Source organism: Neodothiora populina (assembly GCF_041146345.1).
Source record: "Neodothiora populina strain CPC 39397 chromosome Unknown canker_contig_15, whole genome shotgun sequence".
Taxonomy (NCBI): Eukaryota; Fungi; Ascomycota; class Dothideomycetes; order Dothideales; family Dothioraceae; genus Neodothiora; species Neodothiora populina.
This window is the reverse complement of record NW_027191413.1, coordinates 1,685,181-1,707,896: the sequence shown is the minus strand read 5'-3', so window position 1 is coordinate 1,707,896 and position 22,716 is coordinate 1,685,181. Positions and strand designations below refer to the sequence as shown.

Genomic DNA, 22,716 nt, shown 5'->3' with positions numbered 1-22,716 from the left:
GGTAAGGCAGAAGATCTTACGAGACATAGGAAGAGAAAGTCGGAGTAATGGTGAAGATGAGGGAGGCATATATACATGGATCGGCTGAGCAAACATTAGCAAACTCGCAAGGTTCCGGCCAAGATATTAAGCGAGTTCGTCGGACTTAAGCGAGGTACTGAGTCCGTTTTTGAGAGGAATGAGCCAGAAGTCGTTGAAAGCTAACCGAAGCAGGGTGCGAACCAAGTGGTTTTGAGTGAGATACTGCTGACTAGGACCGAGTCCATCATTACATCCTGTGCTTCATGCTCTGACAACTGGCAGATCTAGCTTCCAGACACATTGAGCCAGAGGTCTCTCGAATACGGGAAGCAAGATTCAGACGTGACTGAACATGAGAAGCAGATAAGACAGAAATCATGGTTGAGTGATTTGCGGCTGACCAGAATTAAGTCATCGTATCTTCGTACTCTGATCGCTTGTAGTAAGGTAAGGTAGGAAACAAAGTACAAGCACATACATGAGAGTCGCGTACGCGAGCCTTCGCGACTCCTTGACCTGTAGAATAGTAAATGTTACCCTTTCTTGCCAGAGCATATTGAATCACATAGCATCAATTCATCGTTTGTAGAGCCAAGGGCGTGAACAACCAATTGAAGATCGAGATTTCGTCTCACGGGGAGTGTCTCACAACAACAGAATACCTGCTATAAGGCTATAACATGCAAGCCAACTTCGCCATCGACTTGGGTCGCTTCGCAGGCGTCAAGAATGCTTCTATCAAGAAACCGCTGGTATTTCCTCAAATCGAAATCATGTCCATCTTCGGGTGCCGCCTCCTTGTGGATGAGTATCGAACCTGACGACATTGAAGGAAATCGCATACTTTTCATACGATGATGATCATACATTGCATCCATTATCGGATATATCACTTCGCTACTACTATCCTCCCATGTTCGACACTCCAGGAGGACAGGATCCGCGGTTTCCAGTTGATCTGTCTGTACATTCACAACCGCATGAGGTTCAGTCTCGCTAAGTTTATGCAGATCGAAAGGATATGACAAGTTTCGCCTAAGAGACGATTCGGCAGATGAACATCTCGACTCCTTGCTGGAAACGATAATAGCAGCAGAGAAGAGAGATGGCAACCGTATCGATGCCGATGTCATCACTTGGCGAGGCATGATGACCAAGGTACACGCTATCTGTTCTTAGTACTCATTGCTTGATATTGACATGTTACCCTTTCTAGATCATGACTGCTCCGTTCGACTCAGAAGACGGCTTCGAGATGAACGCTACATATTTCCAAGTGCGCAACTGCCATCGCTAGTCCTTGATATTTGAACAATTGGCAGTTTAGCTAATCTAAACCTGGATACAGGGTACCATGTGAGCTTTCCTTTGTCCGACATCTTCTTTTTCAAACTAGTCATCTGTTCGCTCCGACCCAACGACTGATTTGTGATATAGATTCATCGAAGAGCATCACCAGTACAAAGTAGCGCAGAAAGAAGACCAACAGCGCCGCTTTTCGCGTCCAGGCGGGCCTCCTCAAAACCTCGCCATGTACTGGGGCTACAAATTCGAGGCTCTATCACTGCTCCCGCGTCCCTGGCCGAGCACATCTCGAGAAGAGATCGAGCAGCGCGAAGACGACATTGTCGACAACTCGGCGCAGTACTGCAGCTTATGCAAGACTGGCATTGCGGGAGCGTCCATGATCATCGGGGGAGAAGTCGACGGAGGTACGTCCCAAACGACCAGATAGCTGATTCAGTACTGAAACAAATGGCAGTCCTGGGCTACAAGCCCGAAGACCCCAACGAGCCCGCACGATGGGTCGAGCTCAAAACAGCGCGAAGACCGCAAAACGACAAGAACATACGAATCCACGAGAAGAAACTGCTCAAGTTCTGGGCGCAGTCGTTCCTCCTCGGGTAAGTAAGCAAGCAAGCCCGTCCTTTCTTCTCCCCAATACATGTCATGGAAATCCCTCGCGCCATAAAGCTTACGAACCATACCACCAGCGTCCCAAAAATCATCATCGGCTACCGCTCTCCAGACGGCATATTAGAAAGCCTCGAAGAGCTGGACACGCAGCGCATGCCCGGGCATATCCTGCGCAACGGACGCTTCATATGGGACGGCAGCCTGTGCATTAATTTCACCGGCGCCTTTCTCGAATTTCTCAAGAAGACTGTCGGTGGCAGCGAGGGCGTCTGGCGGATACGTCGGGCTGCGCGGTCCGGGATCATTGAGGTCTTTAAGGTCGAGGAGACGGGGACGGGGCAGGTTTTGAGTGAGAGCTTCGTGGGTTGGCGGACCCAGTCGTCGGCGGCAAGTGGTGTAGATGGCAATCAGCCCTTGCCGTAGACGATTTCATATTGTACAGAAAGGAGTACTCGGAGATGCATTCATTGTATAAGTCTATTAATGAACGCAGTCAATTGCACAGTTAGCTTGGGTCTCGATTACGCAGACCAATCATAATGATTCCTTACGTTGGGCGTTAAGTTCATTCAAGATAGGAAATGGAATTATTCTCTGTTTATTGGATTACCAGATAGAAATCTTGTAAATGAGTTTTTGTTGCTTGCGCATATCCAAAAGTTATAATGCTCGCTGGAAACAGGAAAAGAAAAAGAGAAAAGAAAAACATATCGTTCAGTAGAAAAAAAATGCCGCTTCCATGGTATCATGACTCTTTCGTTCTTTGCGCGAGTGTGTGTTTGTGTGCCAAACCTCTTCGGCTTTTATCTTTTTCTACTCAGCTCATAAAATCTCCTTGAGCTTCGTTTTCTGATCCGCGGTCAGGGAAGTGGGGAATTTGATATTCACGCCGACGACAAAGTCTCCTCGCTCCTCTGGTTTCTTGGGCTTTGGCATGCCCAGGCCGGGGAATTTGTCGACGTAGGTTGGGCCGACGGGACCGGATGCGCCGACGCTGATCTGCTTGCCGTCGATGGTCTTGACGGTTCGTTTCCAGCCCGTGAGCGCTTCTTTGAGGTCGATGTCTACGTTGTGGTGGATGTCGTCGCCCACGCGCTTGAAGAGAGGGTGTGGTTTCTGTTGGATGAGTTAGTGTCTAATTTTCGGGTGGGTCAATTTTGGGATTGTGCCGCTTACCTCTTCTACGATGAAATGCAGGTCCTGTGAGCCGCCTTCGATCTGGTCTCCTACGCCGCTGAACTTGATCTTGCTGCCGGCTTTCAAGCCCTTCTTGATGGGCACCTCGAGGATGCGGTCTTGCAGCGACTGTTTGCCGGTGGCTTCGTCGAACGTCTTGCGCTTGATCTTCATCCTCTTCGTCACGCCGTTGTATAGATCCTCTAGCGTCACAGGCAGTGGCTTCTCGACAACAGAGACTTCTGGTGTCTGTTGCCTCCTCATACCGCCGTTCGCTGTGCGTGTTCGACCTCCAGTGCCCGGGCGTCCGCCGAATGGTGACGATCCAAAGTTGCCCCCGCCGCCGAATGCTGAGAAGAAGTCATCGTCGTCACCGCCCATGGTGGCACCGCCGCCCATGCCGCCAGCTCCACCTGCGCCACCCCGTAGGAACTCGGAGAAGATGCTTTCGGGGTTGCTGAAGCTGAAGCCGCTGCCGCCGCCAGGCATTCCACCTCCGCTTGTCGTGAAGCGGAACGTCTTGCCGCCTCCTCCTGGCATACCGCCGAATCCGCCAGGCATGCCTCCAAAGCCTCCGGGCATACCACCAGGGAACCCACCTGCTCCACCAGGACCGCCTGCATCCTCAGGTGCAGGGGCTCCTCCCCTCAGCAGGAATTCAAGACCATACTGGTCGTAGATCTTGCGCTTTTCCGGATCAGAAAGAATCTCATAGGCCTGAGAGACTTCCTTGAATTTCTCGGATGCATTGGGGTTGTCCCGGTTCTTGTCCGGGTGGTATTTGAGAGCTGCTTTGCGGTAGGCCTTTTTGATCTCGGCTTCTGATGCCGTCGGGCTGATCGACAGCGAGTCGTAGAGTTTTGTCTCTGCAACCATGTTTTTCGCGATTGCGTTGTCTCTGTTGTAATACCTGCCGACTTTTGCTAGGTGCTACTAATGCTTATGATATATTGTGTTCTGGAATGTTTCCTGAAAGTGGGGTGTCTCTTGCTATATGATGACCGCCCACGTGTTCCGATCAATGGACGGAGTCAATGTTGCAAACAAGAAAAGGCTATGTTCTTGGAAAGTCAATTCTGCAGGTACAGAATAATGGAAGTGAGAATTACGTGAATGAGATTGAAGTTGTCCTTCTCAGCACGAACATACGTATTTGCATCAACCGACGATGCCGTCGAACCTGCTTGATGCTGCCGGAAGCATCAGGCCATGCTTTCCCCATCATGAGGCAGAACATTCTCGAATAGCTATGATGTCACACAATACAAGGATAAGGTAAGGACCGATGTGGTATCTTATCTTCACATCTAAGATCTAATCTAAGCTTCGCACTACACCCTCGGCAAGCCGATGGAGAAGATACTAGTACATAGCTGTCTCTGTGAAGGCGTGTTCGCAATAGCACTATATAGGTGATCCTCTGCGTGTGTATGTACATAAGACTCCTTCTGTCACAGTAGACCTCGAATTGGAAAGCAAAGCGTGGAAGTTGCTCGATGCTTCATAGACAATCCCGCTTTCCATGCACTGCTACTGTTATCCGACTCGGCGCTTCCCTTAGGATCTTTCGCATCCAGTGGTGGGCTCGAGTCCTATCTTGCGTTGTCGGCTTAAGAATCCGCTTGCCACTCTTGACTCGATCACGCAAAGGCTATCATCTCCGCGGCGGTCAGGGCGAGCGTGATAGGTCCGCATCGATCACATGCCATGCTTGCAAGCGAGTCCTTACAAGCAAATATCAAGGCCTGCAATGCGGAGAACAGACGGCAAGTCAGTAGACTATGCTAGTTTGACAGTCCCACCTATGGATCTCTAGATCGGAAGGCATGAACTCCTATACTCGCGAATCTTCAACTCATGAGATTTACTCCGGGCCTCAGATGAATTACCCTCGTCTCGAAATTCACTCCCAGAGAGAGCAGGAAGGACGACAAGAGGCTTTCCATATTTCGATTCCTCCCGGCGTCTGTACTTTCTCACTGATGGATCTTCGCTTGGCTTGGAGGACTTGGCACGTCTTTCGTTCATCCTCAGCCGCCCCCTGCCTTGATAGTCGAGACTTGATTCCAGTCTTGATCGTCCAGCATGAGAGAAGCATAGAACAAAGAAATGTAATTCAGCAGCATCGATCCTGAGACAGACGGGGAGGTCAAGTGCAGACAAATATTGGTGTATGTTCCGACCACGAAACCTCGACCTAGAGTGTGTCCATAGAATCTGGGAGATTGGGATCTTGTGGATTGACGCCATCCTGACTCCGTCCCATACCCATCATAAGAGCATCGTCACTATCTCTTCGCTTTGTCGATTTCATTGTGAGTGGTCCGTGATCAGTCTCGACCATCTCCATATTAGTGTCATCCTCGGGCTCAACTCCGTCGAGCATGATGTCGTGTGCGGGTGGATCAGGATCGGGATATGGGGGAGGCTCATCGCCCCAGTTTACTGTAGTACTGTCGATAGATGCACGACGTGTAGAAACGTCTCGTGGTGAGGTCTCAAAATTGGAAGCAACCTGCGTCGCAAATTGCAGCTCTGTCTTGAACAGCTCGTCGTCGTTGCGTATAAAGTCCTGTGAGGTTTTAGCACGCCACAGTCACTTCCTTTAATGGATAAATCTACCCGTAGCGCGGCTGGTAAGGAAGCATCATCTTGAGGTGCAATCGCTGCATCACTTGCGTAGACAATCAATGCTTCTTTGTATTCCAGCTCTACTGCCCGTATGACGTCGTCTTGTGTCGCCAGCTAAATGCAATCAGTATGAGACCAGAGCGGAGGTGTGTCGGTAGCTTGCACTCACAGATTTGGTGATCCTATTCCCATCATCGTCGTACTCGATTCGCCACCATTGCATGCCCGGAGGAGCATCTTCGTCTATGTTCATGGCGTCCCCTGTGCCAGAAGTCTCATCGCGAGGTCTCAATAGATAAGTGACCGATGACTTCGTTGCCACTCCTCTGAGCCAGTAGCGGTGCTTGAGGGATTCCGGTGGTAGACTCTCCGAAGTCGATTGCCACAATCGTGAGAGGATGTCTCTAGCCTTGATACTCTCCTCCTCTAACTCATCAAGCTTGATCTTGATGCCCGCATACAAGGCGTTCAAGCGTGTTGCTATATCTTCGTGTTGCTCGGTGGGTGGTGGTAGATCTACGTTGACGTCTGCGCCACTGAGTAACCTTTCCTCAAGCATGGTTGTCTTGTTCTGGCCAGAGAAATGGCCGATTGTATGCGACAGCAGGAGAGAAGTATCGACCCTACCCTTTGGCTCCCCGAGAGAGAATTTTTCCAATTTGTGGCGTGTTGTCTCGATGACACCAAGCCGGTGCCTTGCTTTCGCAATATCGAGGCGCAGACCCCTTGTCTGATCAACATTTTCCTTGAGGTATTGGTCGATGTAAAAGGACTGGGGAATAACCAAGCGAGTACGCGCGGCGCTCTTGTCCTCGTGGGAGGCGTGTATGCAAAGAATTTGCGCAGGCTGCTCTATGTAGACGTCGCTCTCGTCCGGATCGTCAACGTCCCACAAAAGTTCGTTCATAGCTTCAGCCAAAGTGACGGAGTGGTCTGCAGTACTGGGCGATATCTTCAGAGGCATGACGCGCATGTAAGGTGTTTCTACACCATCATCGTCGTTGGTGCCCATACGTGAGCGGAAAACATCCAAGTCAACGCCATCATCAGCCGGCGACTTTGCGGCAGCTATCTCCCAGGCATGTAGCACACGGTCGGATAGAGTCTCTGCGGGAAGTTCTGAGCCAACATTGTTGACGGCATCCAGGCGTAACAGGGAGTCAACGCTACCATACGACCGAGAGCTGGAGTCTAAGAGGGCGATCAGGCGCTGCATTTCCGCAATCAATTCGTCGCTCTCGGCAGGCGTGAGCAGTGCAGCCGAAGAGAGATCGACGGTGCTCACGATGCGAGGCATCCTTATCGTATGTCCTTTCCACCACTCGGGGTCCTGGCCATAAGACGTTCTGACGGTATGCGGTGCGAGAAGGGCTTTGCGAGCAAGGGGGATGGAATGGAGTATCGTCAGGAGGTTGGGCAGATACTCGGCAGACGGAAGCGGCCTCAGGCATCGAGGCTCTCCACGCGCATTCACACGGTCTGCGGGCTCGAGATCCGGCATGACTTCCTGGCCTGGCAGAGTCATGGCCCACTGATTTGAATCGTAGTTGGACCTTGTCGCTGGGCCGAAATGTGTCTTGCCTGCAGATATGGTACCCATCTCTTGTTGACCATAGTGTGTTTCACCCCGCGAAGCAGCCAGAGCCTGTTGCAGTCCTGCATCCTCCTCGTCACTAGTAGTAGGCTGTTTCAGTGAAGGAACAGGTGTAGATCCACGAGTCGGCGCCCCTAGCGGTTGGAGATTGTCGTCGTTGTATGCTATACATGGCATCAGCGTTGGTTCTTCGGTCGAAAGCCAGAACTACGAGGGCGGTCTTCACATGTTTGGTTCGGCGCAGATGAAGTATTGCCGTCACGGTCAGCGTTGAAGGCGGTTTCATTCCAGGCTAGCGATGCCTAGGCATACAGAGTCAATACCGGTAGAACAGCGAATGGCGGTGGATAACATAGGCGCAAACACACCTCGGCCTGGGAGATGTCTTCTCCATCGAAGATGGCCATAATGGCAGCTTGTACATCATTGTTCTTGACCTGATCATTCACACTGTCAGCAATGGAACCATTCGAGGCAGTCACTCCAACTGCTTCCCCGATCTTGTAGGCGGGCTACCTTGAGATATCTGCACGCTGTGTCACGGTCACAAGCTGCGAACTCTGTCACCTGGGTGATGTGTTCCTCCGACGCATCTATCGCCATGATAGATTAGGAGTCTGTGTGTCGCCGACAGTGTCTTATGAAGTAAGCTGTTGTCTGTCTCTTTGGACAACGCTGTCATGGGATATGCGGACACTTGGAGTCTGCGTTGCTCCAGAGATCAAGACTGGGAGGGAAGCCAGACTCTGTGGTCACTTCAAGATGATCTATAAATACTGCGATCAGCGATAAGGCTTCTAAATAAAGGGAAGAGTAGAGTAGCTTTTCATTTACATTCACGTTGGCATGAAGACCAGCACAGATCACTCAAACACATGCTTTGTGGGGTTGACAGACCATCATTCGTCCGATTGCGTACTTGTTCCAGGACTTGGTCAATGAGGTAGACAAGATGTAATTTTACTACTTACTACTGCTCCAAAATCTGACCCGTCTTCTTGCTCTGCATCAAGAAACCTGAGTCGACAGGCATCTATACCACAAGTATTGTGCGCTTGAGAGCTACCTATACCTGCTACCTACACTTGAACGTACAGGCGTGTTGCGCTGACGTCATGCGTATACATTCAAGTGCGGCGAAAGATGGAGCACCACGAAGAACATATCGGTAATGTATGTTGCTGGATGAGACTTGTCACTGTAGACCCATCTGCTCAGAGGAGCAGCGGCGGTTTTATGTGCATGGGCTCGGAAAGTCCTCTGTCTCCAATTGGTGTGTCCATTCGTATATAGAATACCTAATGCATGTTCGCCTACAAACGCCTCGCTGCAATATAAGAAATCATCAGCATCCTCGTGCCCATTTCCGAGTCATACGTGCCACATGATTCGTTGCTCGTGTGACTATGCTATCTCTGGGTCCTCCGTCACTCCTCATCACTACTCTCCGTATCGACATGCTCGTCGGCATTGTCATCATCTTCGTCCATGGTCATTTCGGCCTCGCTGTCGCTCCCTCCAAAGTCATACTCATCTTCGCTGTCTGACCAGGTGAAGTTGTTGGCTTCGACTTCATGATGAGTGAAGGTGTACTCGGTAGGCATGACGAACCCTTCCGGGATGTCTTTTTTGCTCTGTTCGAGATCCGACCAGACACGGTCCTTGTACTTCTCCGGATCATTGCGTAGCATAACGCCGGCGTCAACATTGGCTGGTGATGAGACCTCGGCATCGTCTAGGAGGGAGAGGATACTGATCAATACAGTTTCAACACGTTGCGCTGGGGACCAGCGTTCATCAGCGAGCTCTCCAGACATCTCATCGTGGCCCGGCTGATGAAGAATTGAGATACAGAGTCGACCGTCCAGATAGATGTTGGGATGCCATAATGGTCGTAGGAACCTGAATTCTGCAGATAATGCACATTAGTCCACTGGACGTCGCTGGCATGATGGAGACGCAACACACCTGGGGGGCGAAAGGGGTAGTCTTTTGGGAATCTCATTTCTGCTTTGAGATATCCACCATTGTATGGAGAGCCTGGGTTCATGACGATCAAGGCAACACTCCACTCGAATATGTTCTCGTTGACAAGCTGAGCCTGTGTTAGTGGTACATTTATGCTGACCGCTTCGTGTCATTTACTTCGATATTAGTCCATGGCTCCTGCGAAGTGTTAGATCAATTTAGTAAATAATGATTCTCGTTGATGTTGCTCCACTACCTTGGACATAGCTTTGAATTCGGACATCAAGATCTTCTCCGCCATAATCGTAGTGGCTGGACGGTGATGAATTGAGGAAGGACGAGGTTGAGTTGCTCGGATAACAGCCCGAGCGCGGGACCAGAGTATAAACTGGTACCAAATTAAATGCAAGAAGCAAGAAGCTGAGAAGCTATGTTGCTGTGAAATTGTCTAGTGTAAGTGAAGAAGGTCAAGATACCCTAGGTTCATCAGGGGCTGGTTTTGACAAATATCAGTTTCGCCGCTTTTGGAAGCCACACAGGTGACGGAAAGTGAAGGTACTGTACCTACCTTACCTTGCCTCAGGAACGTGTAATAAGTCTACCTTAAACACGAATGGCTTCAGAACTCTCCACTTTCCAACCATACCACCGACGAAAATTGCAGCCACGTGCATGTGAGTGCAAGCGCAGCTGCCTACGCTTCAGGTTTGCTGCGACAACACACGACTGGTCTCATGTCATCACTTTTCAGGTGTCGTGTGATGCGCATAATCAGCATCCTCAATCGAGTTGCGTCACTTGACTAAATGACTACCTGGCACATGGAGGAAACGCATGTGGAGGTTAGGCAGGCAATGCTTACTTGCAACTGAAAGGATTGTCAAAGAAATATCAGACAAATTGAGAACATTTCTTTCATTCGGACTATCGACTATGCCGTCGCTGCAAATTGCATTCCAATCAATAACCGGGACTTTCAACGCCTGGAAAACACCCGCCATGCCCAAACGCCTATTCCTGCCCATGCGTACTGTACAGTTGGCACGCTATTCGAGGCGGACACCTTGCTTTTTTTTTTGAATACGACACGAGCAAATCTTCAGACAAGGGCACTTGCGCGTCTCTGCACTTACTCGCTATCGCTGCTCTCGTCCTTGCTCTTGCTCTTTCTCTTCTCCTTCTTCTCCTTCTTCTCTTGCTTCTTCTTCTTGCGCTCGGCCTTCTCCTCGGCTGTCTCGCCGTCGCGTTTCCTCTTCTTGTCCGACTTCTCAGTGGCGGCAGGCACGTCTTCCATGGATGTGTCCTTGGCACCCTCGGTGGCCGGAGCAATCTCCTTGACGGTAGCAGCAGCGTCTGCTGGGGCTGACTCACCATCGGCAAGAGGAGCGTTATAGTCCTTGTACTCGGTGTTCCACTTTGCGGGAGTCTGCTCGTTGGGGCGACCGAACTTGTCAAGCTTGCCACTCTCCTTCATCTTCTTCTTCTCGGTGGCCACAGGTCCCATACCCCAGCGGCGGGGGTACAGATCGCGCTCCATGATGCAACGCTTGACCTTGGCAACAACACCGTGGTCGCAAGACGAAAGCTCGACGGTGGACATTTGGGCAATGGCAATGGCGATAGCCTCACCCTTGGTAGTGATGAGCACAACCTCCTCGTAAATCTCGATACCGGCCTCTGTAATGGTTGTTAGCAGCCGATCTCGCAAGTTATCTCAAGCATTGTTGTCACTTACCGTATCTGAGAAGACCAGGAATCATGAGCTTGGCACCGTAGCAGACAGCGTTGACGGCAGAGTCCTTGACGACGATACGCTTGTAGCTGGTAAGAAGGGTCTCAAGAGGGCTGATGACAGTTCTGAGGTAGCTCTCGTCGCGCTGGTTGTCGTAGACGTACTGGGCGTCGAGCACATCGTGCAGAGTAACAAGACCCTTGGTCTCGTCCATGGCACCGGATCGCACACGTCTCAGCTCTTGCATGTGAGCACCAACACCAAGAAGAAGACCCAAGTGGACACAGAGGGTACGGATGTAGGTTCCAGCCTCGCAAGAGACCCAGAACACACCGAGTTGCCTCTCGTTGTCGAACTCATAAAGATTGCTCTCGTGAACGGTTCTGACACGGAGCTGTCTCTTGACGGCAGAGATAAGTGGAGGGCGCTGGAAAAGAGCACCAGTCAAGGTCTCGAGGGCGCGCGCGAACTGCTTCTCGCCTCCGGGGAGTTTGTCGTGGAGTCTGATGACAGCAACGTACTCCTTTCCTGCTCCTTGCTGAGATTTGACAAGACGGGTAGCGCGGTCAATGCACACGATCAAGCATCCGGTGACCTTGGGATCGAGGGTACCGGAGTGTCCAGTTCTTTCGCAACGGAGAATGCGCTTGACCCAGGCGACGACTTCGTGAGAGGAGGGGTTGGAGGGCTTGTCGAGGTTGATGACACCACTGGAGATGTACGACTTGAGGTCGCGCTTGAGGGGAGTGGAACCGGCAGGGATTGGGGTGAAGTGGCCGGTGCGAACAAGGACTGCATTGCGAAATTTAGCTGACGTTCTCCAGGCCATTGCAACTTGCAGAGTAGGCTGATCGACTCGGAGGACTCGAGCCCTCGTGGCGTCGAGCTGCTAGCTAGAGCCGCGAGAGAGCAACATAAGAGGGCAGAAAAAAGATGCTTACGTTGATCCCAGTTTTTCAGCAAGAGCGGCCAGTTGCTGGTGTCTACGGAAGGACCGACATTCTCGGGCTTGATGACCGCATCTTCGGTCTTCACGAGAGCGCTGCTCATCGTGTCTATTGATTGATGATTAAATGTGGCGATCCGCTAGGTAAGTTTTCGCTCGAGAGGGTGAAGTGTCGGTCGCGATTATAGATTCTCTACCTCTATACGTGCATGTAGGAAAATGTTCTAAGCTGGAGCAGTGATTTTCTTATTCTTGGCGAGAAGCTTGGCCGTCGTCGGGAGAAGCTCGCTTGATCTTATCGCAGCGCACCTGTCCGTGCACGGGTCTGCGTCACGGCTTGGACAGGGTGCCCCTGAAACTTGAATACTTGAGGTACTCATTCCAGCGAGACGAATACACACACGATCATCTTCTTGATCATACTCGGATAATAAAGCATTTCGCAGTATTGCATGTCGAGACGGAAATGATCACACCCGTAAGGTACCCATCATGATCTGCAATACGATACTCGAGAGAGATGCATATGCATGGCAAGATGTCACTTGCCCAACTCCTTGGTTGTTTTGTGCCAACAAGAGAGGATTGTGCTGTTCAAGAGGCAGACACATCATGACAGGCTTTCGTAACTCATAACACGTGCAGAAGTTTACGACACTCCAAATCCTTGCTCAACATGGCTACATCTCTGTAATGGATATTTTCACCATTTTTGCATGTATGGTGCTGATGTTTTTTCTGGTTCATCGCCACTATTGGGGCATCACCACGAGCGCGGCTGATCTTCAACGGATTCAATGCTGCAAAACATGAATGCCAAAAAATGCTATGTGCCAAATCTTTCAACAACAAATTTGCGCATCCTTGAGGTACACATGGTTACATGTAGACGGGACCTCGAACATGTCATTACTCATTTGCTTGAAGTATTCTCGTTGCTCTCGGACTATGCAGAAAATACTCGAGGAATGAGTACGACGTTGCAACCTGAGACATTCCATGCAAAAGGCATGCAGGGCCATGAAATTGCGGACCGCACTAGGACATACACATCGATAGAATGCCCAGCCCCTAGAGATGTTCACGAGGTACTGAGGTTGCATGATGCAAAACGTTCCGTTGGCTGGACGAACTTTTTTTTCTCTTACCCCTGATTCTGCATTAGCTTTGCACGCGCCGTTGCGCGGAAGTACATGTGGCTCGTTGCTATATGTTCAGTGTTCCAGGTATGCTGTGTGAATAACAAGCTGTGGAGCAGAGCATACAGCAAGACTAAAACATGTCTAGATATGCTTCATAGAATCGATGAAAGATCAACACAGCTGGTCCCCAGTATGCGACTTGTCCAAGTCTGGGTGCTGCACGCTCTGGGGATCCAATCATGGGGTCGTTGCTCTCGCTAATCGACTAGTCAGGTCAAATAGGCTTTGATATCAGTCGTTTGGTCCTGAGCCACTCGTCTTAACAGTCCTGTACGTTTTGGCCAGCAAATGTTAGCACAAACGTCGAACGAGTCCGTGTAGATAGCATGTAAGTATATAGCTGATCTCCCCTTATCCTACATTTCTCAATCTAAAAGCTTCCAGCATTATCACTCTTTTCTTGCCGGTGCTCTAGATACATTCCTTTGGCTTGCTTGCCCTTCGCTCTCTACGAAACAATATAGCTCTGCTAGTGTCTCTTGTGCTCAATCTTTCATACTCAATATGCGTACTACAGCACTCGTACTCGGAGTAGTCGCGGCTGCTTCTGCTCAAATCGTCACTCAAATAGGTGATGGCCAGGTTCGTAGGCTGTTTATCTCTGCATGTTACCAAAGTCGCTAATTCATCCAAGATCCAAGGTCCTACCAAGGTTACTACAACCGTGGTCAAGTCTGAAGTATCGTCCATTCATCTCGTAACTCAGGTAAGCAAATTTCGACCTCTCACAGACTGTTCACGATGAACATGCTAACATCTTTTGCTCCGAAAGATCTCTGATGGCCAGATCCAAGCCCCACCAACTCCAAATGTGGTCATATCCAAGTCCACGACGGCACTGTCTTCGTCTAGTGTGATGATCTCTTCGGTTGCTAGTTCGTCTGCATCGCCTCCTGCGAGCTCGTCCGCACCTCCTCCGGCTACTTCTAAGGCTAGTGTACCTCCAACTGTGTCCAGCAGCTCTGCAGCTAGCTCCGCTCCCCCACCAAAGACGACTGCCACCACTGTGGCTTCCTCGTCGGCTCCTGCTCCTCCTGCATCCAGCAGTGTGTCTTCGGCTGTGAGCAGCTCTACGAAGCCACCCACCACCTCCTCGAAGGCCACTACCCTTCTTTCTTCTACTGTCGTGACTTCAGCGCCCAGCAGCACCGTCTCGCCACCCGCATCTGCGTCCACTGTGCCCCCTGTTCCTACAGTCGGCGCGGCAAGCGCACTTGAACTTAACGGACTTTTGGGTGTCGCCGCTATTCTTGGTTACCTTGCTGTCTAAGGCAATCATTTCAGATTGCGATGTTGTTGTACTTTTTGGGTTTGGGGACGGCGTTTGGAAGGTCTGATGAATAAGGAACATATCAATGGGAGAAGACCGTACCTATTCTTCTTGATGTCTTGGTCGCACACATGAATTATATAGATCTCCTAAGCAATAAAAGAAAAAAAAACATTTTAATTGTTGTTGATCCATCAAAACACCTCACTTTGAGAGTCGGATGGAATCATTCTTCCCTAAACGCAATGTCGTCGACTGGTGACGGTCTTGGGATGTCACTGCGCAGATGACACTTTAGAGCCCAAATCAGCGAGAGGTGGAAGTATCGACCTAGTGATGTTGTTGAGAGGGCTGGATAAACCTGAGCCTCTTGACAGATCTACAAGGAGCCTGGTACTCGAGTGACTAGTGTATACAGTCGAGGGCCTTTTCCCTTCCTTAGGAAGAGGTAATCCAATCAATTCTGCACCAAAACTATCCCTGTATATCTATACTGAAATACTTGTAAGTGCCCACTGCAAGTGCGTAGTCGGAGACTTGACTCCATGCAACCACTGTGGGACGTACGCAAGGCCATAGAGTATCAATCGCGAGAATCATTTGCTCTTATCAGTCTACATGTTGTGTTAAGAACACCGAGAAGGCTGCGATACCGCTGCCCCAAGATCGTAGTACGAAAAGGGGGAAAGACCACTTCACTGGAATCGTTCTTTGGTATGTCTTGGTCGTCGGTCAATCGATCGACTCTCTTGCAGTGAGAAGTCATGATCTAGCCCATTTGGGCTAGCTTATAGCTTACCTGCCATCTAGAAGTATGGCGCCCTTCCTCGTCCTATGGTAAAACGCAACTCCGAAATGTTCAATTTACCTTCAAGCCATAAATATTGATTCACGTTGTCGATGAGGTGATTCCAGCCGATGAGGATCAGCATGTATGGACCTGACACGTATGATGCTCGGTGACTGTCTAGCGTATCACTACGATATGCTTGCACTATTGATTGCAGCTGCGATACCAGGTTTATATGTGCAATGAGTATGCTATTGGATATATCTACATATGAACAAGCTGCGGTACTGACAGATATGTACGCTGCGTTGGTGATAATCTCAAACATTATATGATGCTGCGCTCGATCGTAAATTCATTCATATCATTTCTTTCCGAACAAGTTGATGCCCCTCTTTTTCGTCTCTTTCTTGACCGGGACGTCTGGCATCTGCGGCGGTGGCTCAAAGGCCTCCCAAGGTAGGATGTCGGCATTGCTTTGCCCTCTTCGCAACTGCGGTCCCGAATGTTGTCTTTGATGCTTTGTGTGATTCATCTGCGCTGGGCTGCTTCTAAGTCTCTTCTCCTTCGTTGCGTCGTCTACGCTGATCGTCGAAACCTCTCCTTGTGTATTGAGTTGGGTCTCTTGTAGCACAGCCTCCACGCGATGATGATCTGGTGATGTGTTTCGGACTCCCGAGAGATTCATATTTGAACGGGTGACGGGCTCTCCGAACGGTCTGATGTTCTCGTCTATAATGCTTCCGGGCAGTTCTGATACGCCGCCAGTCTTGCCATGAGGGAAATCGACGTTATGCTGCGTCTGGAGTCCCAGAAAGGCCTCTACATCCTCATGTACAACTAGCAACGATGAGGACGAAGATTCGGCAACGGAATCAGAGCGTTGCTTGCCGAGCCTTTGATGTGGTCGAGAGTGGTGCTCAGATGCATGTGACCTTTCAGTCCGTAGGTGGGATTCTTCAGCACCACTAGTACTCGGCCGGCGCAGAAACGAGCTTTGTCGACCTCGACTTGTTCCGGTGGAATGTACTGACAATAGAGAACTTGAGTGGGATGATGAAGATGATTCGCTCGTCCGCGAAGCTATTGTAAAGCCTGAATCTCTCTTTTGGTTGAATGTGGCCCTAACTGTTATGGGCGATGGCAGTCCATCCCACTTACTGTTGACTTTCGGAACTGTAGGTGGTAACTTCTGAGTCGATATGCCGGGAAGCCCGACAGCGGCCGCTCTACCACCTTTCGCAGCGGCTTGCTTTTGTTGTTGCTTCTTGAACTCTTCTAGAGCGGAAGTCGACGGCTCTTTCAGAGAGAATCGGCTTAGGAGAGAACTATGCTTCTTCTTCTTATCATTGATTGCTCCTCTAAACGTGGATTCGCTCGGGCCTAATGCTGTGCCCGTCGAGCTTCTCCTCGGGGTGTTCTTTACACCAGCCTCGGCGGAGATCTTGGATGAATAGTCTGTATTGGTGAGGTCAAACACTTTGGAATCGGGTGTCTTTCCAAGACCAGGTGATAAGGCAGCCGAGGTTACTTCGCGCGAGGCAACATTGTGAATTCCTGCGTCGTTGTAGCCGGCGAATCTAGGCATTTGAGGGGCAGCGGACGTCCGTTGATCGCTGGAGTCAGGCAAGGCATATCCTGGAGGCATCACCTGGACCTAGGCCAATATTCTATGATGGCTAATGGACTTATTGACAATGACCGGGGCTGCATGTGTGTTCGTCGCAAAGTCGCTAAACGATGAGCTTGTCTTCAGTTGCGCCTGCGGATGCATTCATGGTCCACTCTGGACTAGCTCCGAACACAGGAGACAGATGAAACTACAGGTGCCCTGACTCTTTGGTCACCGCGCCACTATCATATATTCGTATAAGAACATTTGTGACCAGCCAACGGAAGGCTACGAACAGCAGGAACGGCAATTATGGGTCCCATTCCGTTGATATACGGCTGCGGGGCGGACTAAAGTTGATCATGGGAAAGATGAAGCGAAGAGGGTTTGTCTCTATGCGCTAGCAGCGTGTAACCCACGTGTGACGTGTTGCGAGCTGAACTATCTGCCTGACTTGACATGTGTTTTGCTGCAGTACGTACCTGTCAGCGCACATCATAGGCGCAGAAGTGGAGGATACTTTTATCTCATTTTACCGAGAGTGCATAATTCAGACGGGCCCCCTGCAGCTTGGCTTTGGCAAGTACGACATTCACATCGCTTCGAAGGCAGGGGGGCTGAATTTGTACAGCCACCGCATTATCATTACGGTCACTACGCTCTCATATTTCAAGGAATTTCGTTGACATGTTTGAAGTCAGTCCTTGCCGAAGCTCCATTTAGTTGTGTTGAATGATAAAGTCTAGCTCATAAGACGCCCCGTGGCAATGCATGTATGCTGACAGGTTTCCTGGTCGGCAATTCCCTGTTGGCAAGAATCTCTTCGAACTGAAAGTGTGCCGAAGGAATGCGCCTCCGCTTATGCCGCGCTTTTAGTTGTTACTTAGGCCTTGCGCAATCAGATGTTCTCCACCTCCACGATCCTGCAACACCCACATTGGTTGTTTGGATGTGTCGAGCCATTGCTGAAATGCACCTTTCCACTGGGACACTGCCTGCGGGTACTCTAGCTTTTGAAGCTCACTCTCGACATCGAATTTGACTTTAGTCTTGCTTTTGGCCACTGCCTCGGCTTTGTCCATGGTTTTGTTGACAATTTCATCGAATCTACATATACTTCGATGGCCTTCCATAAGCAGAGAATAGACGTCGTTGACGGCTGCAAGGGCTGAGCCTACATGGCCTGCGTCGATGTGGATTAAGGCCATGTTTTGCCTATCCAGCATCAGTGGCTTCATATCATCCAGCCTAGATCTCAACGCTAGTGAAGCCTTGCCCAGAGTTTGGAACAGAGTTGCGACAGTGACTGATGGACGGTTGCCTTCAACATCGCCTTGACGCCGATATATAGCAATGATCGCAGCAGTAATTTCCTTCAGAGCTTCGTCGAGCTGGCCATAATGTTGATATAATTGAGTTGCTCCGCTCAAGAATTGGCGAAGGCTGTCGTTGTCGATTGCACTGCATTTGTTAGTGATATTGCTGCAGTCGATGTCCAGCCGCCGTCCACGTACCGAGCACCAGAGATCTGTGGCTGGTTAGATTTGCGATGAGTTTGATGCTGGTGAGACTTGTCAACATCTTCTGACTGGCCGCGTACGTTGGGTGCCATCTTTGTGTTGTGATTGTTTGAATCAGGGCAAGAGAGTCGTACGTTGACTTCTTGCGGATGAGGAGGACTAGAATGCTGTTATGTAGGAGTTTCCCCTTTATAGGTAAAGTGGGATGTCAACAGCATGAGGTTTAGAGATGAGTGTTGGACCTTCACAATTACACTTCCGGATGAGGAGAAAGTGAGGATTGTAAATAGGAAACGAATCATTGAGAATCTTCGTGCATTCTAGCAGATTCAAGAGACGTGTTATGCATCATCCACTGACCACTGATATCCATCGCTTCATCTTATGTGACACGCCGGTTCTCATTCGAGCAGTAGCTGACAATGACGCTCGATGGCGCAGCAGTGGAAAAGCATTCACCATGGATGTCCACGGTCAAGCTCCTGCTTCAATGCTACCAATTTCTCGCCTTTGGCTACCCATCTCTTCTCTAACCATTCTGCAAGGCCTTCGTCTGTCGCAGGCAGAGACGCAAGCTCGAATCGCTCTGTGTGTATGTGCATTCGAAAGCGCTTTCTGATTTCGGGCAGATACAGTGTCTGCAAGAACGACGGCGCAGACATGAAAGATCTCTCGTCTGCGTACGCAATGGTCACATCATACACCGCTGTGATGTGCGATTTACGCATGTGCTGTACAGTGGAAACGAACCCCTTGGTGCGTGGGAACAGGGTATATTTTGGAATCGGACGATCATTCGCCTTACACCAAGCCATCGTCTGTCGATGCGCCTCTGGTTTATACCGTGTGCCTTCGCAGAAGAAGATAAGCCCTGGAAGCATATCAGAAGATTGAGATCGAGAAAGAGAATACTCGGCTATGTAATTCATCCGAACATACAAATAGGTAATTTTCCATTCCGTACATTTGCAAACAGACGGTTCATCTCCTCGCGGTCCTCTGTCCATCGCCTACTTATCAGAGGCATGCCCATGGCCCAGAGGCCCCATCCCAAGAAAGGCACATATCTCAGGCTTTTCTTAGCAAACCATCGAAATCGACCGAGCATGCCGGTCTTTTGGCCGACTTCCTGAATAAGGTAGAAGTCACTCCATGCGACATGGTTGCTCACAACTATTGCACTCTCTTGGAAAGGTAACTTGTCACCTGAAGTGCCTATGACGGCCCCGTTGTGATACAGGCATATTCGCTGTATGCCAGCCCAAACCGGTTCCGCGATGGCAGAAGCGACATGATAGACACGAGAGGGGTCCAGATACTTCAGAGGTAGCAACAGCGATAGCAGCACGTCCGCTACTAGCAGGTGCACCAGCCAAGGCAGGACGAGCGACAGTGCCCTAGCACACAGACAGGCGCCGAGCCACCAACTCGATGATGATTGAGACTGCATGTCCTGAAGCAGCGGCGTGAACGCGTGATGCTTACGCCAGAGTGACGGCTAGCAGTAGGCTGTAGAGACAGACAAAGGCGAAGTAAGCAGATCCCCGACCTCTCGTTTGTGATTCGCGCACGACGAATCGTGGGATGCGGTGAGCCGCGTGCCCCGTCAAAAGCGGACCGGACCTTCGCGCTTATCATTGAGGCACGGAGCTGTGGAGGTGAAAGGTGATTACTGCGCTCAGACCTCCTCTCTGACTCGGAGCGATCGTTTCGCCTCGAGATTTAGAACCTACAGTATAGTAGGAGCTAAGGTAGAAGCACCGCAAATCTCTCCTACATTTCTCGCATGTTCTCATCGTACGTTTACTCGAACCTCGAACCATATCGCAAAGCATTCTGTGGTTGCTATCCGCCGCGCATCCATCGACATTCTGCCTCGGGTTGATGGTTACCCACTTTTCCGTGTCCTCTGTGCGTATGCAGGTATCGGTTTAATGCCGTATAAGCGTCATACAGGCACAGCAATTCGCAACCACAGGACCTCTTTTGCAGGGGGACCTGTCCTTTCATCAAATTTGACCGTCCAGGCATTGTGCTCGGCATCGTATTGCCCTGGCTGCGATCTCCAATCATAATCTCTTCTCACAGGTTTCACTCATATACATCACGAACATTCCGGGTCCGAAGTCGAGTCCGTTTCAGCAGATTGCTCGGCTGCATCTCGAACTGGATAAAAACGGCTGTCTCACGCAACCTCACTTTCGCACCCTACTTTGGCAGGCGTTACCAAAGCCTCTCTGCCCTTGCCAAGCCCAATTGTATTAGATTCAGGTCGTCCGCGGAACGGATCATACCGAAGTCTTGTGAGTAGAGCATTTACCTTATTCTACGCCCTATTCCCAAAGTCAATGAGCATAGGAACCGATACTCCAAATTGTCAACCTAATGCACATCTAACGAGAACGCCAATCGAGTCTTCCAAATACCTTATTGTGCGAGTTTACCTGCGACGGAAATTACGGGAGCTAAAGTACTGTAGCTAACGGCCATAGGCTAAAGCGGTCCAGACCAGCGTCATCCTACGTTTATGTCTTAAGTAGACTACTGCACGTAAAGCATGACCACTCCCATCAGTGGACCGAGAGCGGCGAGTGGTGTTGCGGATTATGGTTCGTCCTTCCTTTTTCCCGCTAATCCACCTTATATTTGGCTCCCTCCCCCCACCTGTCTTGCGGCCCCAGCGTCATATCAAGCCATCTATCCGCCTGTAATGGTCATGGCAGTGGCTAGTCCTTACAACGGAGAATCTCCTCCAGGCAATCAGCAGCTAATGTACATCTCACCAGCTGCCAGTGACTCTGCAGACTCGAAAAGTCCGCTATCTGGTTTTCCCTTTCTCAAGAATCTTGCTTCAACGACGCAGAAACAAACCAAGGGTCAGTGATCAGATCTTGGGCCGTACAACACGAAGACTCACACATCGTGCAGATGGCCAAGCGCCGAAGCGTCGTGGGCCCAAGCCTGACAGCAAGCCTGCCTTGACTCGCAGACAGGAGCTTAATCGACAGGCGCAAAGGTAAGCAAGTTGTCCGGGCCGACATTGGTCGACGAAAGGAGCTGATGGTAGTAGAACACATCGTGAGCGTAAAGAAATGTACATCAAGGCCCTGGAACAGGAAGTGCTACGTCTCAAAGAACTGTACGGATCCGCGACACGTGATCGCGACAACGTCGACACGGAGAACCAGAAACTCAAGGCACTACTCGCGGCACATGGTATCAGTTACGAAAGCATCTCACCGGTCACCGGCTACCAACCCATGCCTTCGCAATCGTACAGTGTGACGTCTAGTGGAAGTGTTTCAGGCAGTCATCGATACGACACGACAGCGTCCAGCTTCAGTCCACCAGGATTACGGACGCAGGACTCGACGGAGATGCAGGGGTTGACAGCACATCCTCAACCTGGGATGGGCTCAGGTCACGTGCCGAACAATAATCTGAATTATGACCAGATTGGCATTGACTTCGTTTTGACGTACGATTCCCACGGGCAACCCCAGCGCGTGGCCTATCCTTCACCTCCACCGGGTCAATGATAGGCTGTCGACCACTTCCACAAGATAGGCCCTAGCGATAGCGCTGACGTCGTCTTTGCGTAGTCTCGAACGTCCCTGCATGGAGCATATGCAGTACCTTGTGGTCCGCTCTCATAATCCGGAAGGCAAAGCCTTCAACCATCCAATGGAACGATCAGACGATGGAGCTCACGAGCACATGTGTGGACATGCCCTGATGGCTTCCTGCCCTCCGGCGTCGCACATAATGAACAGTCCGGACGAGCCTTACCCGCACAAGATGCCTGATCTCAAGACGCCGGATCTGATGAGGTTGCTGGACTTGAGCTCGAAGCTCCCGCTCGAGGGTGAAATCACACCCGTCATGGCATGGATGATGATCCTTCAGAGCAAGCGCGTGTTCGAGATGACGGCGCAAGACTTTGAGCTGGTCAAGGTAGACTTGGCCGGAAAAGTGCGTTGTTACGGGTGAGTGACTGAAAATTGGAGACGGACGGTGACATATTGGCTAACGTGTGACACGCAGATTCGGAGCAGTGCTGGAAGAGTTCGAAGTGCGCGATGCGCTCAGCAGCCTGTTCGCTGCCAAAGAAGGTTTTTCGATGGGACAGATGGCTCCCGTACAGGCAGTCGAGGCGTACTGATGCGGTCGAGGACGGGGAAGGCCAGCGATACATTTATATTCTCATTTACGGCAGACAGAAAAGCGAATGGTTGGAGACCTGGAGAGACGAAAATTCACACGCGAGAAGGCAATCATTCTATGCGGAGTTACGAACGTGATGTGCGCTTTGGTTATAGTATACTTTGTCAAGTAAT

The 22,716-nt window shown here is 50.5% G+C and overlaps 9 protein-coding genes across 12 annotated transcripts; 3 read left to right on the top strand and 6 right to left on the bottom strand.

Moving 5' to 3' along the window:
* Window positions 1–1,552: 1,552 nt before the first annotated feature.
* On the top strand, window positions 1,553–2,361 carry AAFC00_002922 (uncharacterized protein; the record flags this gene model as incomplete). Its single annotated transcript, XM_069348049.1, has 3 exons — window positions 1,553–1,733; window positions 1,784–1,925; window positions 2,016–2,361. The coding sequence occupies 3 exons, from the start codon at window positions 1,553–1,555 to the stop codon at window positions 2,359–2,361; spliced, it is 669 nt and encodes a 222-aa protein (XP_069198815.1).
* Window positions 2,362–2,760: 399 nt separating this feature from the next.
* AAFC00_002921 (uncharacterized protein) lies at window positions 2,761–3,990 on the bottom strand (the record flags this gene model as incomplete). The annotated part of the gene is made up of 2 exons (XM_069342310.1): window positions 2,761–3,054; window positions 3,115–3,990. The coding sequence occupies 2 exons, from the start codon at window positions 3,988–3,990 to the stop codon at window positions 2,761–2,763; spliced, it is 1,170 nt and encodes a 389-aa protein (XP_069198814.1).
* Window positions 3,991–5,311: 1,321 nt separating this feature from the next.
* AAFC00_002920 (uncharacterized protein) lies at window positions 5,312–7,942 on the bottom strand (the record flags this gene model as incomplete). The annotated part of the gene is made up of 6 exons (XM_069342309.1): window positions 5,312–5,686; window positions 5,737–5,859; window positions 5,915–7,503; window positions 7,566–7,641; window positions 7,708–7,776; window positions 7,856–7,942. The coding sequence occupies 6 exons, from the start codon at window positions 7,940–7,942 to the stop codon at window positions 5,312–5,314; spliced, it is 2,319 nt and encodes a 772-aa protein (XP_069198813.1).
* An 824-nt stretch (window positions 7,943–8,766) lies between these two features.
* AAFC00_002919 (uncharacterized protein) lies at window positions 8,767–9,608 on the bottom strand (the record flags this gene model as incomplete). Of its 2 annotated transcripts, none has more annotated exons than XM_069342308.1 (4): window positions 8,767–9,248; window positions 9,308–9,440; window positions 9,485–9,505; window positions 9,564–9,608. In XM_069342308.1, the coding sequence occupies 4 exons, from the start codon at window positions 9,606–9,608 to the stop codon at window positions 8,767–8,769; spliced, it is 681 nt and encodes a 226-aa protein (XP_069198811.1). The 2 variants fall into 2 exon arrangements, with proteins under 2 accessions (XP_069198811.1, XP_069198812.1); XM_069342307.1 differs by having other exon boundaries at window positions 9,308–9,434.
* Window positions 9,609–10,436: 828 nt separating this feature from the next.
* Window positions 10,437–12,089, bottom strand: AAFC00_002918 (uncharacterized protein; the record flags this gene model as incomplete). Its single annotated transcript, XM_069342306.1, has 3 exons — window positions 10,437–10,984; window positions 11,043–11,831; window positions 11,981–12,089. 3 exons carry the CDS (start codon window positions 12,087–12,089, stop codon window positions 10,437–10,439), a joined length of 1,446 nt encoding a protein of 481 aa, XP_069198810.1.
* A 1,602-nt stretch (window positions 12,090–13,691) lies between these two features.
* Window positions 13,692–14,457, top strand: AAFC00_002917 (uncharacterized protein; the record flags this gene model as incomplete). Its single annotated transcript, XM_069342305.1, has 3 exons — window positions 13,692–13,769; window positions 13,822–13,893; window positions 13,960–14,457. The coding sequence occupies 3 exons, from the start codon at window positions 13,692–13,694 to the stop codon at window positions 14,455–14,457; spliced, it is 648 nt and encodes a 215-aa protein (XP_069198809.1).
* Window positions 14,458–17,731: 3,274 nt separating this feature from the next.
* AAFC00_002916 (uncharacterized protein) lies at window positions 17,732–18,471 on the bottom strand (the record flags this gene model as incomplete). The annotated part of the gene is made up of 2 exons (XM_069342303.1): window positions 17,732–18,320; window positions 18,374–18,471. The coding sequence occupies 2 exons, from the start codon at window positions 18,469–18,471 to the stop codon at window positions 17,732–17,734; spliced, it is 687 nt and encodes a 228-aa protein (XP_069198808.1).
* A 363-nt stretch (window positions 18,472–18,834) lies between these two features.
* On the bottom strand, window positions 18,835–19,829 carry AAFC00_002915 (uncharacterized protein; the record flags this gene model as incomplete). 2 transcript variants are annotated; one of them, XM_069348048.1, is made up of 2 exons in its annotated part: window positions 18,835–19,250; window positions 19,319–19,829. In XM_069348048.1, the coding sequence occupies 2 exons, from the start codon at window positions 19,827–19,829 to the stop codon at window positions 18,835–18,837; spliced, it is 927 nt and encodes a 308-aa protein (XP_069198806.1). The 2 variants fall into 2 exon arrangements, with proteins under 2 accessions (XP_069198806.1, XP_069198807.1); XM_069342302.1 differs by having other exon boundaries at window positions 19,319–19,487.
* A 1,107-nt stretch (window positions 19,830–20,936) lies between these two features.
* On the top strand, window positions 20,937–22,541 carry AAFC00_002914 (uncharacterized protein; the record flags this gene model as incomplete). Of its 2 annotated transcripts, XM_069342301.1 has the most annotated exons (6): window positions 20,937–20,988; window positions 21,166–21,255; window positions 21,308–21,395; window positions 21,450–21,857; window positions 21,982–22,365; window positions 22,424–22,541. In XM_069342301.1, 6 exons carry the CDS (start codon window positions 20,937–20,939, stop codon window positions 22,539–22,541), a joined length of 1,140 nt encoding a protein of 379 aa, XP_069198804.1. The 2 variants fall into 2 exon arrangements, with proteins under 2 accessions (XP_069198804.1, XP_069198805.1); XM_069348047.1 differs by having other exon boundaries at window positions 20,937–21,255.
* Between the last annotated feature and the right edge of the window lie 175 nt (window positions 22,542–22,716).